We start from the raw sequence: 19386 nt of genomic DNA on the forward strand, positions 1-19386 counted from the left end.
GTTGCTAAATATCTTGTAGTACTTAAATGGTGTTGCACACAAAGAACTACGCACAGAGAAGAAATTCTTTTTATAGCGCATTAATTTTCCATTAGCAACCTACATAAAATTCCCCCAATAATTTTATAAAATTGGATCTTATAAAAACCATGTGACTACAGCACCGTCTTAAAGAAATAAAAGCTCCTTGATAACTTCGCATGTGAATTAAATGGGCAGAAGAAGCCTTAATGGACAAAAATGAACCACAGATACAAAAAGATCATCATTTTCCCAAAGATCCAGTTTTATGGGTTTGATTCTCAAACAAAACTCAGACAATGAAGTTCTGTTACTAAGAGCCTGTTTTTATCACCATTTAAAATCTAATTAATCCATATTGTAGCACAATGATTACTGTTGTGTTTTAGGGTGAGGGGTCATAGAGCTTTCTTTGTTCACCAAAAGACTTGTAATCATCAGGCATTGGGATATAATTTTACTCAGCAAATTGAAAGGTAACAGATCAAATACTCATCATAAACTTAACTCCTAGATGCCAGAGATTCTTTTCACTTTACTGTGAAACCTTGTCTTGACAAAGAACAAAACCCTATTTCAGAGCTCATGAAGGGTTAATGTCAAAAGCTTATATACTCTGTGTAACACAGAGCCAAGATTATTAGTGCACTATCCGCACCAAGACACAGCTGCAAGGCGATACACAATACAGAGCCATTCAGTAACAACATACAAGGATGGCATTGGTTAAAAGAACTAATGTTCAATTTGGTGGGATCTTGTTGTCCTTGGCAGGATGGATTCTCTCTTGTGTCACTACCTATGTTCCTGTCTGGAAAAACCTCAACTTGGAGCTCAATGAGTTAGAAAACTGGACAATGGGACTGTGGCAAACTTGTGTGGTTCAAGATGAAGGGCCTATGCAATGCAAGGATTTTGATTCGTTTCTGGCACTGTCTTCTGAGCTAAAGATATCAAGGATCCTAATGTGCTTATCCAATGGCTCAGGTATGGTTGGGCTTCTGCTCTCAACTCTTGGCCTGGAATGTGTGAGAATTGGAAAAGAGAATCAAGCACAGAAGAACCGTCTCCTACTTTTTGGAGGCATAATGCTTTGGACTTCAGGATTATGTGCCCTAGTGCCTGTGTCCTGGGTGGCTTATGAAACAGTCCAGGAATTTTGGGATGAAACCATTCCAGACATTGTCCCAAGGTGGGAGTTTGGAGAAGCCCTGTTCATGGGTTGGTTTGGAGGATTTTTCCTAATACTTGGTGGCTCCTTAATTGCTTCTTTATACTGTTTTGCACGGGCAGACCATGCACCTGTGTATTACACAACCACACAGCAGCACGAGAAATGCCTTCACTTGGACTCTAAATACCCAGATCTCACTATATGAAGCCAATGAACTTATAGGGAAAATTAAATAAAACCAAACAAGGTAGATTCACTATAGTTAGAATATTATTATGTACACAATATCAAACAGCCCCATGCCTTATTAGTTGGAAATTACATGGAATTCTGTCTCCTGTGGAGGCCATGTCTCTCAGACACATACTATCATATAAGAACTTTTAGAAAGCAATCGTATATTTATTTTGCAGAACATCTTTTGAAGGAATCCAAAAACATGTGTTTTTGAGAAATAGGGCCTGCCCACTTGAAACTAACCTTTTCAGATAATCTGCACTGTTAGCTATTAGTTTCTACAACAATGTGTATTTCTGAATTCACAGATTTATGTAGGTTTTAGTTTAGCACGTATTCCAATCTATATCCTCTTTTTTTTTTCCTGGGATTTTTATTAATGACTTTGCTAGGCAACTTGAAGAGAATTCCACTGAATGCATCACAAACCTTGAGAACAATAGATGTTTTATAGGTTTTTTCCCTCATTACTGGTGCTCTCCACTGCTATGCATATGTTGACCTTTTATAAATCTTACTGAGAATTATGAGATCACAGAACATGAGAATTTGAACACTGTTATCCTAAGAAGAATTCAAGACAAGTAATTAATCTGACAAATAACAATATCTCGGCTAATTGAGCCTGGAGCCTTTAAGGACCTTTGACTGATTTTACTGTACGTTGACCATGTTCATGTTATATCATTTAATAAATTGTCTTCAGCAGGTCGATGATTAACATCCAATCTTCTGGCTTTTTTTCATAATATTTAGCTCAGCTTTTCATTGTCACATATGTCTGGTTTTCAATTGCCATTCTTTATCCTTTAACAACTTTATCAGATATATATATATTGTTTTCATTAATGTCAGATAGGAATCAATATTGTAAGACCTTGTTGGTCTTTTATAAACTGATATTGTAATCCCTTGTTTGCCTGGGCATAGACTCAAAAGGTTAATGAGGTGCTCAGAGCTTCTGCTTTCTGAACAATATACTGCAGCATTACTGAAGGGAGAAGTTATTAGTAATTGCTGTATTTATGTTAGTGAGCTGTTTGAAAGACATTTATTGAGTGCACAAACTGTTGCCAGAGTAACTGTTTCTTTACATCATTAGTTAAAGGAACCTTTTACACAAAATCAATACTATTCTAATCTTTATTCTACTTGTAGCAATTCCTACCCAGAACTGTACTCAGACGTCTACAATGAGACTTTTAAGTTTAAACATTCACTTCTACCACCCAGACAGTCAACTGGATCTTTATAAATCATTCAGGTGTGGTACAGTGGCCAACCTGTGATTGCATCTGTCTATGTCAGACTTTTACTACTGTGCAGAGAAATTTATGGCAGTTTAGTATGGCACTTTAGATTATTGGTTATATGGTATATTATATAATGCAACAACATAAAAGTATCAACAAAAATATAGACAAATATAAGTAGCAACATTAGTAAACACAACAATTCTGACTACAGTCCACTTGGTGACTAGAATTTAGACTATATTAGACTATGACTAGACTATGTATGTATATGAGTAGATACATATCTGCCCTTCAAATATAACTCAGCATCCAATGATAACCAAGCTGCAGCCTGCCAGTCCAACAAGTCAGCCAACAAAGTGACCAGATTTCCCATAGATCTGGTCATTCACTAGACAAGTAAAACTACTGTATTCACAGGATAAGCCCTGCTTATGGCCAGGAGCAATTTGTGAATTAAAGCTCACATCTGTCTTAGTAAAAAGTGTCAATATTAAATGTTGAGAAATTCTGTGAAATGCTTCTGATTGTAGGAATGGAAATTACAGGGTGTATATCATCGTAACCAAATGAATACCCATACTTTAATGACATGAAATGTTGTAGTACCCTAGTGCCATATGCTCTTGGTACAACAATATTTTAAAGTAGGACCAAGGAAGTTTCTAACCCAAGTAAAGGTTTGGTGTCCTGAACTGAGTGCAGTTTCCTTTGCACTCTGAATATGTGGAGCTTATCCCATCTACATACTGTGCCACTGCCAGCCAATAAGAATTGGGCTGATAGGACTATAGTTACTATCATTAGCAGTGAGGTATCAAAGTAGTAATTTAAAGGCCAGCTGCAGAAGTTTTATGAAGGTGTGTAGCACGTATACTTAACTGGATTTGGAAAACACTTTCTGAAATTGCATCTCTCTCTTTTCCAGAAATGGTGGCATCATAGACAGATACATTTGCTGCCTGCCCCTGATTTCAACCTCACCATTTTACCTTAGAGAATGTAGGTCTATATAAACCAATGTCCTAAGGCAACTTCTGGATTATTCTACTGTAGCCTGGTTGCACCATTGCTAAATTGGGTGAAATGGATTGGTGGAACAGTGACCTCCCTCTTGTGCGAGTAAGAAAATGATTTGTGTGGGGCACAGAGACCAGAGATCATTTCAGTTGGAAACTACCCCTTTAGAATTAGAGTTGGACATCAGTAACATCCAGTTACCACTTGCCTTATTGGTTTTCAGGGATGTAGCGAACTGCCGTTTATGTGTTCGCGAACGCCGTTCGCGAACACCGGCAAAAAATGCGAACAGTTCGCGAACTGTTCGCGAACTTCGAACATCCGAAAATCGTTCGATTCGAACGATCGAAGGATTTTAATAGTTCGATCGAAGGATTTTCGTTCGAATCGAACGATCGAAGCCATTCGATCGAATGATTTCATTCAATCCAATGGCTTCGATCGTTCGATTCGAACGAAAATCCTTCGATTTTAGCGATCGAAGGAATCGAATGGTCGAACGATTTTTGACGCGAACGCCTATTGGCGAACGTCGCGCGACGTTCGCGAACATTCGGCGGACGCGAACAGTCGAAGTTCGCGCGAACTAGTTCGCCGGCGAACAGTTCGCTACATCCCTATTGGTTTTACTATCTTACTATGTTCAAATAGATTGCCTCCTTCTCTCTCTATCCTTTATTTGTCTCCATATATCCTCCTCCCTCCAACATCATCCATATATCAAACTACCCTAAAATCTCCTCTTTACTGATTCCATCACCTTTCTCAATTTAAGGGCATTATTTTCCATAGCTAATTTTCTAGATCCTTTGGAACCAATCAAGCAATACTATATTCACAGTTTCCAATGTCACACCTTATGTTACTTTCCTTATTGGAGATATTTCCTCAAAACCTGATTCCACTCTCTTGTAATTTTACTCCTCAGCTATTCCTACACTCTTTAATCTCTTATGCAGCCTCTAAGTTCTCACACACAGCTAAGCCTTATGCACAACTAAGCCTTCAAACCTTACTTACATAAAGCCATCACCATCCCTCTCTTTCTCATGTGTTCTCTGGAATGCTCAATCCATGTGCAATAAATTCATTGCAGTTCATGACCTTTTCATCTCATATTGTTTAACCTTCTTAATATCAGTGAAACATGGTTCACTACTACTGACACTGCTTCACCCTCTGATTGGAGGCTCATGGATGCTTCTCATTTAGTCGTACACCTAGATAATTTGCTGCTTTGCTCCAACATTTTTTCTCCAATGACACACCTCACTATGACATTCTCACACTGAGGGGCCCATTTACTTAGTTCGAGTGAAGGAATAGAATAAAAAAAACTTTGAATTTCAATGTTTTTTTGGGCTACTTCGACCATCGAATTGGCTACTTCGACCTTTGACTACGACTTCCACTTCGAAACGAACGATTCAAACTAAAAATCGTTCAACTATTCGACCATTCGATAGTTGAAGTACTGTCTCTTTAAAAAAAACTTCGACCCCCTAGTTCGTCACCTAAAACCTACCGAAGTCAATGTTAGCCTATGGGGAAGGTCCCCATAGGCTTAGCAATTTTTTTTGGTCGAAGAAAAATCCTTCGAATTGAACGATTCGAAGGATTTAATCGTTTGTTCAAACGATTTTTCGTTCAATCGAACGAATTGCGGTAAATCCTTCGACTTCGATATTAGAAGTCGAAGGATTTCCATTTGGCAGTCGAATATCGAGGGTTAATTAACCCTCGATATTCGACCAAAGTAAATTTGCTCCTTAGGGTCTTAATCTTATATTTTGTCACTCTCCCTACCCTTCTAACTTTACTAATTCTCTTTTTCCCCCTATCTGACCATCACTTACATTCCTTTAAAATAACACCTTCTACTGTTCTATCACAATCATCTCACTCACATACAGAAATTTGTATAGTTGACGCACAACAACTAACAGAAAAAGCAGCACAACAGATCTCTCAAATTAGCAACCTTGCTTTTATTAATTTGGCATATTCTCTCTATATCAATGCTCTTACATAATTTATTGATACCTCACTCCGACCACCCATTACATCCAGTTGAACCCCAAATTTGGCACACTAAAGCAACTTGGTTCCACAAAAGATGTTCTCAATTATTTGAAACCAGTAGAAAACACCACAAAATGTCTTCCCCAAACCCACAAACAAAACCTTGGTCCATACATTGTCATATCTTTTGCCCAATTTCAGATACACTCAGCCTTTCACTTAAACACCTCTGCAACATTCACTTTTTGATCGTACTTTTCCAACTTCATGCATAAAAACACTAAGGGGCACATCTACTAAAACTCACATTTTTTTTTGGAAAACAAATCCAACCAAACTCCCTTCCACGATTTTAATTCATTTATTAATAATTTTTCTCGAAAAAATCTAAGCAACAAAATTGAGTGTTAAATTGAATCACATGATTGACACTTAGCGAATGAAAACTCTGAATTTTTCAGATTATCCAGCGCAGATCACAATGTCAAGAATCAATTTAGGGACATCTGCCATTGACTTCTACATGACATCAACAGGTTTGAGATGGTGTATTTTTAGAGTTTTAGCAGTATCGATGTGATAAATCTCTAAAAATTCTAGTTTTTGTTTTTTCCCACAAAACATTTGAGTTTTCCCCCTAAAAACCTCGACCAGAAAAAATCAAGGTTTAATAAATGGGCCCCTAAGTACTCCCATTCTCAAAAAACTCCCTGTATTCCTGATCTTACACTTCTTGATCACCTGCAATCTGGCTTCCGCCAAACATACTCAACAGAAACATATTCTGTTCTTCTTCTCGTCTGTCAAACACTGACATGCAAAGCATTGTGGGAATTGCAGTCTTGGCCGGAGGAGAGCTGACTACAGACATGTTGCAATGGTATGAGTAATCTGGGAATGAAGAAAATCATTCTGATCATTCTAAAAAAGAGCCATTACAATTGCATTTCACTTTGAAAAGATTCCATATTTAAAAAAAAACAGTGGAGGAGTTACTATTGTTGTAGTAACTGTTTATGAAGGAATAATTGTCCAAATCCTTTTAGCCCAACACATTAATACACACAAATGTGTAATTTCATAAAAACATCAATGACAATCAGGTTGACTTTGCTGATAGTCAGGCTATCAGAAATTAAAAAATGGTGGTAATCCTTCTGGTTTACCTGGTTCATTCATTGAGAAATCAGTGGCAGCGTTTCCATTTGGCTTACAGCTTTGAAAAATGCATATACTATACATGTACATATTGGATAATATCATTCCATGCAAGAACAAATTAATTCATTATAGACAAAATGTTACTACACAGAAAAGAAAACTTGCAAAGGGTTCCCTTCTTACTAATGGTGTCACCAGCATCCCCTCCTCATGTGCAGTGAGGTAAGATTCAAATAAAGAAACAAGTGGAACCCATAACTGGTAACTGGTGGGCTGGATGGGCAATTAATATTTATAGTACTGGATAAGTAGCAACTTTCAACCGGTAACACTTAGGACAAGGCTTAGTAGTCTGGAAGGTATGGTTCGTAACATTAACATACACTGTCCACTTGGGTGAATTCCCTAAGTAATCATGATGAAATTAGGGGGTGGGGTGAGTTTTAAAGCTCTATAGTCTCCCCTATCCTGTAATCTCTTACCCTCTACTTACCTGTAGGGTAGGGGCTAAGAGGTGATAAATAAACCCTTGATACTGAGGGGAAGGGCAAAGTGGTACCTGTAGAATATAAATTGTTAATATTGCTGCACCTATTGAGGTCCCTCTACTCACTTTTATGAACCAAAGCACTTACAGTAGGCAGCCCCTAACTTGTCCCTTATAAATCACAACCTATTTCCTATTTAAGGTAAAAGTTAGGCAACCCCAAGTGATTGCATTTACTCACCTGAAACCCCGGTCCAGTGCACCAGCCCAGGGTTATTCCAGCAGCACCATGGAGCAATCGTCTTTCGGCTTCTTCTTTCTTCTCGCGGCTGCACATGCACAGTAGAGTGAAAAGCCAAACTTCAACGAAAAAGCAGACGATTGCTTTGTGGTGCTCAGTGCAGTTTTCTCCTGATCGGTGCACCGACCCAGTGTCAGGTAAGTAACTACAGCAAAAGTTTGCTATAAAAAGGGTATAGTGTAGGATAATCCATAAATGCCTAGATCATTCCTATTTTGTATAATTATCTATTTCCTAGCACCACTAACAATTTCCTAGCACATTACAGAGACTGTTTAATCACTCACATCAGTCTGTAAACCAGTGCAACTTACCATTTAATTACTCTAAGAGGTGTATACTTGCTAGGGACAATTTCATCAAAAACTAAATTTTTTTGGGCATAAAAAGCTTGTTGCATACATTGCAAATATAGATTGAGCAAACTTCATCTACATAGCTGTGTCAGATGGCTCACCATTTCCTACTGTGATCGTTATTTTTAACATTTTTATTTCCATATACCTGTTATCCAGAATGCTCGGGACCTGGGGTTTTCCAGATAAGGGATCTTTCTGTAATTTGGGCCTGCATACCTTAAGTCTACTAGAAAATCATTTCAGCATTGATTAAACCAAACAGGATTGCTTTGCCATCAATAAGGATTAATTATATTTTAGCTGTGAACAAGTACAAGGTACTGTATTATTTTTACAGAGAAACAAGGAAATAATTGTTAAAAATGTAAATTATATTTGATTAAAATTGAGTTTATGCGAGATGGCCTTCTGGTAATTTGGTGCTTTCTGGATAAGCAGTTTTTGAATATCAGATCCCGTACCTCTAGTTTTCTTCATAAAACTTTCCATTAATAAATGCTGTGATAAGTTGTTCTGAGGTGCGCCCTGTGCCAATAAATACATTTGCTCCCTCTGTATGTAGTTTATATATTTGCAGAGAACACACATATATACTGAATGATGAAATCCCCCACTTGCCCTTGTCCTTGGCTGCTGGGATCGGCCACTGAGTTCAATACAAGGTGTAATATCAGAAGAAGGCTGAGTATAATAGAAGTTTTTGCAACCTTTGTCACTACATAGTGGCATTAATGAAGCCATTATAAGTTGTGCTATTTTTATCTGAGATAATTGTCACTTATCCACACCCTGGGGAATTCTACAAGTGATATTCTGTATGTGATCTTCTTACTTTTTGTTTGTTTGGTTTTTGTTAGAAACTATAGTTGGAACTCTTAGTAGATCTCCATTGCTTTGTACCTTTAATTTTCCATTACTGCATTTATTATCGTAAAGCCAATAAGCACACCCATATTACATTCCCCTAGTTGTATTAACCACTTTGCTTCTACATTTTCCATGCTAAATGCACATTTCCATCCCTATGCCGATCAGTTATTGATAGGGATGTAGCGAACGGCGGAAAAAATGTTCGCAAACATATTCGCGAACTTGCGTCAAAAATGCGAACGGTTCGCGAACGTCGCGAACCCCATAGACTTCAATGGGAAGGCGAATTTTAAAAGCTAGAAAAGACATTTCTGGCCAGAAAAATGATTTTAAAGTTGTTTAAAGGGTGCAACGACCTGGACAGTGGGCAAAAATGTATCTGAAAAATACATTGTTGACACAGCGCTGCGTTTTGTGCTGTAAAGGGCAGAAATCACACTACGTCACTCAGGTGATGTTTCTGGACACGGAATGTGAAAAAGCTCACACAGCTAGGTGGCACTTGGTTAAAGAGTGGGCAAACAATGCCTGCAAGGGCAACGTATACAGTAGTGGGTACGGAATATATTATTGCTGCTGTAAAAACATCACTCAGGTGATGTTTACGGACACGGAATTATTATTGTTATTTAGACAGAATGTGAAAAAGCTCACACAGCTAGGTGGCACTTGCATACCTCCCAACTGTCCCTCTTTTGACCACTCAACCCCCTGTCCCTCTTTTGTACTGGAAAGTCCCTCTTTTCTCTGAACTGAACAGCCAGAAAAAAAACAGTTTCTAACTTAATTAGCTTTTGGCAGAGAGCTCAGAACAGCTAACAGGTGCAAATAAGATACTTTGTAACAATTTTGACTCTGGTTGGTGCTGGTAGTGGTGAACTACTAGGAGGAGCAGCACACCAGTCCCTCTTTTCTCTGAACTGAACAGCCAGAAAAAAAACAGTTTCTAACTTAATTAGCTTTTGGCAGAGAGCTCAGAACAGCTAACAGGTGCAAATAAGATACTTTGTAACAATTTTGACTCTGGTTGGTGCTGGTAGTGGTGAACTACTAGGAGGAGCAGCACACCAGTCCCTCTTTTCTCTGAACTGAACAGCCAGAAAAAAAACAGTTTCTAGCTTAATTAGCTTTTGGCAGAGAGCTCAGAACAGCTAACAGGTGCAAATAAGATACTTTGTTACAATTTTGACTCTGGTTGGTGCTGGTAGTGGTGAACTACTAGGAGGAGCAGCACACCAGTCCCACTCCCCAACACAGCTAGACTAATAGCACTGGGCTCTTACAGTAGCAAAGTAAAAAAAACAAAAAAGAAAATAAAAGCAGTGCTTACAAGGACCATTGGGTTACAGGCAGCAGTCAGCAGATGAGAGATCAGCAGCAGGACAGCTGCCCACAGCAGCTACATACAGAGCACTGCAGTAGAAGGTAGATTACTAGCCAGCAAAGCTGCCTAACCTAAAATGTCCATCAAATCCTTGCAGAGTTCTGTAAAGGGCAGAAATCACACTACATTTCTAAACTTGTGTAATAAACTGCTTTAAAACGTCCGGCGTCTACATGCCAATCAAGTCGTGTAAAGGTTACAGCCTGTTCACACGCAAAGACAAAACGCGGCGCTTACTGCAACGCAAAAAAACGCAAAGAGCTTTAATGAATGATACCGTCAAGTGAGCAAATAATAGTTTTTAATTACTAGTTGCTTGTCACCTCCAGGATGTTCGTCCTGTTGGTGGCAATATTTCTGTAGTGGTGTGTTTAGCAGTCACCGTGCTTGTGCGCACGTGCACGGTCAGGCAGAGGTAATTCAATGTACAGTGAAGTGAACCAAAAAACACTGATTCTGCAGTGTGGGCCCAGTTTTGGTCTACTTTATTGATCACCTGCGGTGACCATAAAAGATGCAATTTTGCCACTGTTGCAGAACCCTGAAAAATTAGGCATGTGTACTTTCCTGAAAAATTATGTTTTTTTTGTCGCAGCCACTGAAGCACAGAGGCCAGAAAAAATATGCCATATAAATGCTGAAAATATAAATTTTTTTTTGTCGCAGCCACTGAAGCACAGAGGCCAGAAAAAATATGCCATATAAATGCTAAAAATATAAAAAAAATTTGTCGCAGCCACTGAAGCACAGAGGCCAGAAAAAATATGCCATATAAATGCTGAAAATATATATTTTTTGGTTGCAGCCACTGAAGCACAGAGGCCAGAAAAACTCAGGATTTACCTGTCCAAAAAGTTTTGATTAAAATGAAACCAGTAGGGTTTGCACCCTAGTTTGTAACGGTGGCGGAGGGAGGAGGACGCTAAAGGACAGCTGTGTGTGGAGTCATGCGGCGTGCAGAGAAGGACAGCTGCATGGGGAGTCAGAACAAGTCTTCCGGCGTGCAGTAACCCTCCGAGATCCATGCCTCGTTCATTTTAATAAAGGTCAGGTAATCCACACTTTTGTGACCTAGGCGAGTTCTCTTCTCAGTTACAATCCCTCCAGCTGCACTGAAGGTCCTTTCTGAGAGGACACTTGAGGCGGGGCAAGACAAGAGGTTCATGGCAAATTGTGACAGCTCTGGCCACAGATCAAGCCTGCGCACCCAGTAGTCCAGGGGTTCATCGCTCCTCAGAGTGTCGATATCTGCAGTTAATGCCAGGTAGTCCGCTACCTGCTGGTCGAGGCGTTCTTTGAGGGTGGATCCAGAAGGGTTCTGGCGCTGCCTTGGACTGAAAAACCTTTGCATGTCTGACGTTACAGAGTGGCCAAAGTGCATTGTCCTTGCAGGTGCGCTCGAGGATTACTGGCACCTCTGCCCCTGGAATGTTGATGAGTTCCTGAAGTGACATCACCCTTAAAAGCATTGTACAACATGTTTTGCAGGCTGGTTTGTAAATGCAGCATCCTTTCGGACTTGTGGTATGTTGGTAACATTTCTGCCACTCTATGCTTGTACCGAGGGTCTAGTAGCGTTGCGACCCAGTACAGGTCCTTCTCCTTAAGCCTCTTGATACGGGGGTCCTTCAACAGGCATGACAGCATGAAAGACCCCATTCTCACAAGGTTGGATGCAGAGGTATCCATCTCTGCTTCCTCGTTATCAAGGACTATATCATCCACGGTCTCCTCCCCCCAGCCACGTACAAGACCAGGGGCCCCCAAAAGGTCACCACAAGCCCCCTGGGAAGCCTGCTCCTGTTGGTCCTCCTCCTCCACAAAGCCACCTTCCTCCTCTGACTCCACTTCTGACACCTCTCCCTGCGTTGCAGCAGGTGCCTGGGCTCGTTCTGTTGATTCCGACCAGAAATCGTGCGCTTCCTGCTCCTCGTCACGCTGGTCTACAGCCTCATCTGTCACTCGTCGCACGGCACACTCCAGGAAGAAAGCAAAGGGTATTAGGTCGCTGATGGTGCCTTCGGTGCGACTGACCATGTTTATAACCTCTTCAAAAGGGCGCATGAGCCTGCAGGCATCGCGCATAAGCACCCAGTAACGGGGGAAAAAAATCCCCAGCTCTGCAGATCCAATCCTACCACCCAGTTCAAACAGGTATTCATTGACGGCTCTTTGTTGTTGCAGCAGACGTTCAAACATGAGGAGCGTTGAATTCCAGCGAGTCTGGCTGTCGCAAATTAAACGCCTGACTGGCATGTTGTACCGCTGCTGAATGTCAGCAAGGCGTGCCATGGCTGTGTAGGAACGTCTGAAATGGGCCGACACCTTCCTGGACTGCCTGAGAATGTCCTGGAATCCTGGGTACTTCGAGACAAAACGTTGGACTATTAAATTCAGAACATGTGCCATGCAGGGCACATGTGTTAAATTGCCCAGTCTCAGTGCTGCCAACAGATTGCTTCCGTTGTCACACACCACTTTTCCGATCTTCATTTGGTGTGGGGTCAGCCACCGATCGGCCTGTGACTGCAGAGATGACAGGAGTACAGATCCGGTATGGTTTCTGCTTTCCAGGCACGTCATCCCCAAGACAGCATGACAACGGCGTACCTGGCACGTCGAATAGCCTAGGGGGAGCTGGGGGTGCACAGGTGTGGAGGAGGAGGACCCAGCAGCAGAGGAGGAGGAAGCAGAGGAAGAAGTCGAGGTAGAGAGCGAAGGAGGAGTAGAGGTGGTGGCAGAACCGCGTGCAATCCGTGGCGGTGACACCAACTCCACTGTTGTTGTTGAGCCACGCATTCCCTGCTTCCCAGCCATAAGCAAGTTCACCCAGTGGGCAGTGTAGGTGACATACCTGCCCTGACCATGCTTGGAGGACCATGCGTCAGTAGTCATATGGACCTTTGCCCCAACACTAAGTGACAGAGATGCGGTGACTTGGCTCTGCACATGGTGGTACAGGTGTGGTATTCCCTTCTTGGAAAAAAATTGCGGCTGGGTACCTTCCACTGCGGTGTCCCAATTGCTACAAATTTGCGGAAGGCCTCAGAGTCCACCAGCTGGTATGGTAAAAGCTGGCGGGCTAAGAGTGCAGACAAGCCAGCTGTCAGACGCCGGGCAAGGGGGTGACTCACAGACATTAGCTTCTTACGCTCAAACATGGCCCTCACAGAAACTTGGCTGGGGGCAGATGACTGGGAACTGGTGGTCAAGGTGGAAGGCGGAGTGGAGGGTGGTTCAGACGGGTCAAGGACAGCAAAGGTAGAGCAGTAAGATGCTGGACCAGAAGGAGGGTGGCTTTTAGTTTGTCTGCTGCCTTTGAGGTGTTGCTCCCATAGTGCTTTGTGCTTGCCGTTCATGTGCCTTCGCATAGAAGTTGTACCTATGTGGGTGTTGGGCTTCCCAAGACTCAGTTTCTGACTGCACTCATTGCAAATTACAACGCTTTTGTCAGAGGCACACACATTAAAAAAATCCCACACTGCTGAGCTTTTTGAAGCTGGCAATCTGGCAGTAACAGTAGAAGTTGGCGGCAATGGCGGGTGCGTTGGCCGGCTGACCACAAGGTGCCGATACATGTTGTTGCCCTACTGTTCCCTGCGAGCTGTCCTCCCTGCTTCTTCTAAGTCTTATTCTCCTCCTGCCTCTCTGACTCTCCGTCTCTCCATCTGAACTATCCTCCTCTTGCTCTCTTCTACTGGGCACCCACAAAACATCAATCTCCTCATCATCATTCTCCTCAGATGCATCAATTTCTTCTAACAGCTCACAGAAGGAAGCAGCAGCGGGGACCTCCTCATCACTCATTATGTCCATCTCTGTTGTGTTGTCTGCCAGAATTATATCTGGATCCTCCTCTTGCTCTCTTCTACTGGGCACCCACAAAACATCAATCTCCTCATCATCATTCTCCTCAGATGCATCAATTTCTTCTAACAGCTCACAGAAGGAAGCAGCAGCGGGGACCTCCTCATCACTCATTATGTCCATCTCTGTTGTGTTGTCTGCCAGAATTATATCTGGTGTAACGTCCTCATCTCCTTCATCTTCTTCTGCCAATAATGGTTGCGCATCACTCAGTTCAAGAAACTCATGTGTAAATAACTCCTCTGACTCCAGTGAAGAAGGGGCGCCGGTGGTGGAGGAAGTGTTACGTGGGGTGCCCATAGCAGAGGAGGATGAGGATGTTGTGGCAAAGTTAGAAACGGTAGAGGATGGGGTGTGCTGTGTAAGCCAGTCAACTACCTCTTCAGTATTTTGGGAGTTCAGGGTAATTGCCTTTGTAAAACTGGGCAATTTCCTAGGGCCACAGGATAGCATAGCAGCACGGCCCCTAGTGCCTCTGCGTGGCGGCCTGCCTTTGCCTGGCACTTTTTTTAAAACAACAACTCAGGTGGTGTTTCTGGAGACGGTATTATTATTGATATTTAGACAGAATGTGAAAAAGCTCACACAGCTAGGTGGCAGTTGTTTGAAGAACACACTGGGCAAACAATGCCTGCAAGGTCCTCGTATACACTACAGCAGTGGATACGGAATATATTATTGCTGCTTGGAAAACGTCACTCAGGTGGTGTTTCTGGAGACGGTATTATTATTGATATTTAGACAGAATGTGAAAAAGCTCACACAGCTTGGTGGCAGTTGTTTGAAGAACACACTGGGCAAACAATGCCTGCAAGGTCAACGTATACACTACAGCAGTGGATACGGAATATATTATTGCTGCTTGGAAAACGTCACTCAGGTGGTGTTTCTGGAGACGGTATTATTATTGATATTTAGACAGAATGTGAAAAAGCTCACACAGCTATGTGGCAGTTGTTTGAAGAACACACTGGGCAAACAATGCCTGCAAGGTCAACTTATACACTACAGCAGTGGATACGGAATATATTATTGCTGCTTGGAAAACGTCACTCAGGTGGTGTTTCTGGAGACGGTATTATTATTGATATTTAGACAGAATGTGAAAAAGCTCACACAGCTAGGTGGCAGTTGTTTGAAGAACACACTGGGCAAACAATGCCTGAAAGGTCAACGTATACACTACAGCAGTGGATACGGAATATATTATTGCTGCTTGGAAAACGTCACTCAGGTGGTGTTTCTGGAGACGGTATTATTATTGATATTTAGACAGAATGTGAAAAAGCTCACACAGCTAGGTGGCAGTTGTTTGAAGAACCCACTGGGCAAACAATGCCTGCAAGGTCAACGTTTACACTACAGCAGTGGATACGGAATATATTATTGCTGCTTGGAAAACGTCACTCAGGTGGTGTTTCTGGAGACGGTATTATTATTGATATTTAGACAGAATGTGAAAAAGCTCACACAGCTAGGTGGCAGTTGTTTGAAGAACACACTGGGCAAACAATGCCTGCAAGGCAAACGTATACACTACAGCAGTGGATACGGAATATATTATTGCTGCTTGGAAACGTCACTCAGGTGGTGTTTCTGGAGACGGTATTATTATTGATATTTAGACAGAATGTGAAAAAGCTCACACAGCTAGGTGGCAGTTGTTTGAAGAACACACTGGGCAAACAATGCCTGCAAGGTCAACGTATACACTACAGCAGTGGATACGGAATATATTATTGCTGCTTGGAAAACGTCACTCAGGTGGTGTTTCTGGAGACGGTATTATTATTGATATTTAGACAGAATGTGAAAAAGCTCACACAGCTAGGTGGCAGTTGTTTGAAGAACACACTGGGCAAACAATGCCTGCAAGGTCAACGTATACACTACAGCAGTGGATACGGAATATATTATTGCTGCTTGGAAAACGTCACTCAGGTGGTGTTTCTGGAGACGGTATTATTATTGATATTTAGACAGAATGTGAAAAAGCTCACACAGCTAGGTGGCAGTTGTTTGAAGAACACACTGGGCAAACAATGCCTGCAAGGTCAACGTATACACTACAGCAGTGGATACGGAATATATTATTGCTGCTTGGAAAACGTCACTCAGGTGGTGTTTCTGGAGACGGTATTACTATTGATATTTAGACAGAATGTGAACAAGCTCACACAGCTAGGTGGCAGTTGTTTGAAGAACACACTGGGCAAACAATGCCTGCAAGTGCACTACTATTGGTGCACTACTATGAAGAACAGCAAACAGCACTGGACACGTTAAAGAACAGTAAGATAAGTAAAATAAAAAAAAATATATATATGTATATTAAAAAAAAAAAAATTACTCTGGTTGGTGCTAAACTACTAGGAGCAGCACACCAGTCCCACTCCCTAACACAGCTAGACTAATAGCACTGGGCTCTTATAGTAGCAAAGTAAAAAAACAAAAAAGAAAATAAAAGCAGTCCTTACAAGGACTATTGGGTTATTACAGCAGTCAGCAGATGAGATCAGAAGCAGTGCCCACAGCAGCTACATACAGAGCACTGCAGTAGAAGGTAGATTACTAGTCAGCATAGCTAACTAACCTAAACTCACTGTCCCTCAAATCCCTGCAGAGTTCTGTCCCTACAATACAGAGCAGTATCAAGTAGATTACTAGCCAGCAAAGTTACTATCAACTGTCCCTCAAATCACTAAACAGCTCTCTCCCTACACTAGCTCTTCCAAGCACACACAGGCAGAATGAAAAAACGCTGCAGGGCTTCAGTTTATAAATGGAAGGGGAGTGGTCCAGGGGGTGTGGGGGTGGTCCAGGAGGGAGAGCTTCCTGATTGGCTGCCATGTATCTGCTGCTCTGGGGTGAGAGGGCAAAAATAAGCGCCAGCTAAGGCGAACCCAAATTGGCGAACGTCGCGCGACGTTCGCAAACATTCGGCGGACGCGAACGGTCGATGTTCGCGCGAATTAGTTCGCGGGCGAACAGTCCGCGACATCCCTAGTTATTGACAGGTATTTAACATTTAAAGGCTGATAGTAGCTGCAACACTAGCCTCAAGCCCCTCAACCTGAAAGTTGTTCTTTAATAATAAAAGCAGAGGAGGTCCCAAAATGGTTTCTAAATATATTAATCCCACAAGAAGGGATATGTTATATTAGCATAGTGACAGATTTGGTTCCCTTGCAATGTTCATCATATGTTTTTTGTTCAAAAGAACAACATAATGCTCATCACTAGTGATACTGCCTATCATTGATAGAAATGCAATAGTATGACTTTTAGTCCTAAGAACTATTGGAGTTGCAGCCACATAATGATTATGCAGACCTACCTATACAAATGTGCCCACATGAATATAACATATTTTTTTTTAAAAAAAATGATGTCTGTAGTATCTGCCCTCTTATTTTCTGTGCTGACCCTTTTTATTTTGTTTCATTAAAGAATAAGTAAAACATGAGCATGCAGTTTATTCATCAGTTTTGTGATTTTGTGCATTACATACTCTTTATCTAGTATTCAGGATGCAGGTTCTTTGGGCAAATCAGATGGGTAGCTGGCTGTAGGCACCAGTCTATTGAAGCATTTATTTTGAGTGAGTGCTTTTCTCAATATCAGGTAAATATCAGGTTTATTGCACTCCGCTAGGTGTGTTTCCATCCTTGTCATGTTGACTCTTTTTTTCTGACGTTTACACATATTGGTTTGACAGTTGCACAGGACTGTAGTAGGTGTGCTTCTTGACTGTGGAGAGTTGGACAGATGAGTCAGCAAACTAGATGTTTTTTATAAATTGGTTGCATTACAGATTGTCTAGCTCCCTGTTTGATGTGCTGATGTTATTGTCTTTTCTTTCAGCTTTTACAACTAGATGCTACCCGTATAATTTGGTTTGTACGACTATTAATCCAGTTTGAGCAGGTTTGTGGCTATGGAACACAGGCATGGGGCTCAGTATCTGGGTTGGTTTTCTTGATGTGGCACTCCCATTGTCTGTACTATGTGTCTAGAATTTGTGACATGTTGTCTTGTTGCTCTGCTTTTCTGCAGAGGTATAGTGCTCCTGCATGGATATAATGGAAAAGAAGAAATAACTGCAGCACTTCTTAGTTTCAGATGTGAAAGGTTGTGTTTATTGGTAAGTACTTACCAATACACACAACCTTTCACATTTGCAACTAAGTGCTGCAGTTATTTCTTCTTTTCCACTATATGCTTGACCCCTGGCAAGGGTCTCTGGACTGCTCTGCACTCTGCCCGAAAGGGGTTCCTGTGAGGTGGATGAAGCACACACATCTTTATACCTGCATGGATATAAGACATTTTCTATGCGGATCATGTTATTTTGGGTGGCTATTATACGGGATTATGTTTGTTTATGTGCAAAATCTGTCAATAAGTAAGGTTCTGGGTATTTGTCCAGGTGGACACTACAGTGGTAGTCATGTATGTTTCTTGCTTTTTTCCAGGTGGACATGTTCTGCTGTTTTTTTTGAGTAGCTGGACTTGACTTTCTCCTGTGACAATTTTCTCTGGATGTTCAGCATATGGGAATTAGGTACTGACATTTCTATTCCTTATTTGAGGTTCCCCTGTATAATCTTTTATGTAGTAAATGTGTTCCTGTGAGTAGTGGATTAATAATGTAAAATGAGTAGTGGATTAAGTAAAATGCTTCTCCCTTTGGATGGGAGTGTCAGGCTTGCATTATGCTCATTGTAGGTACTTCTGTTTGTATATTACCTCTGGCAACATATAGACCATTTTTTTTACCGTCACACTGTTTGTTCACCTACCTGTCCCCTCTATACTGTATTTTTGTTCTCTCTGCAGGATCTGCACCTAGAGTTGTTCATTTTCCTAAAGTTTAATGCAGTATTGTTCCATGCTTGTGGGGTTTCCCATAATATTATGTAATTCTTTATTCTAGGTGTGGTGTCTTTTAGTACCTATTACCATCCTATTTGGAGAAGAGGAAATTGCTGCAGATTATTGAATGCTGACATGGAGTTGTCCAGGCAAAATTAAAAATTGTATCATACTTACCATGATGTTCCTTTCCTTGACAAACTACATGTCAGCATACACTTTCCTACAGTGGTTTTCTTGAAACTGGTCACAAGATACTGCCAAGGGCTGGCAATTTAAAGCATTGGAATGGTCCCTCTTTTGGTAGCAGGGAGCTGGGGGGTATCCCCAGTGCTGATATTTCAAGGAAAGC

The 19386-nt window shown here is 41.5% G+C and overlaps 1 protein-coding gene across 1 annotated transcript; it reads left to right on the forward strand.

The window, feature by feature from the left end:
- The first annotated feature begins 737 nt into the window (after nt 1-737).
- On the forward strand, nt 738-1400 carry cldn22.L (claudin 22 L homeolog). Its single transcript, XM_018225788.2, has one exon. It carries the CDS (start codon nt 738-740, stop codon nt 1398-1400), a length of 663 nt encoding a protein of 220 aa, XP_018081277.1.
- The last annotated feature ends 17986 nt before the right edge of the window (nt 1401-19386 follow it).

This window comes from Xenopus laevis, chromosome 1L (assembly GCF_017654675.1).
Source record: "Xenopus laevis strain J_2021 chromosome 1L, Xenopus_laevis_v10.1, whole genome shotgun sequence".
Lineage (NCBI taxonomy): Eukaryota > Metazoa > Chordata > Amphibia > Anura > Pipidae > Xenopus > Xenopus laevis.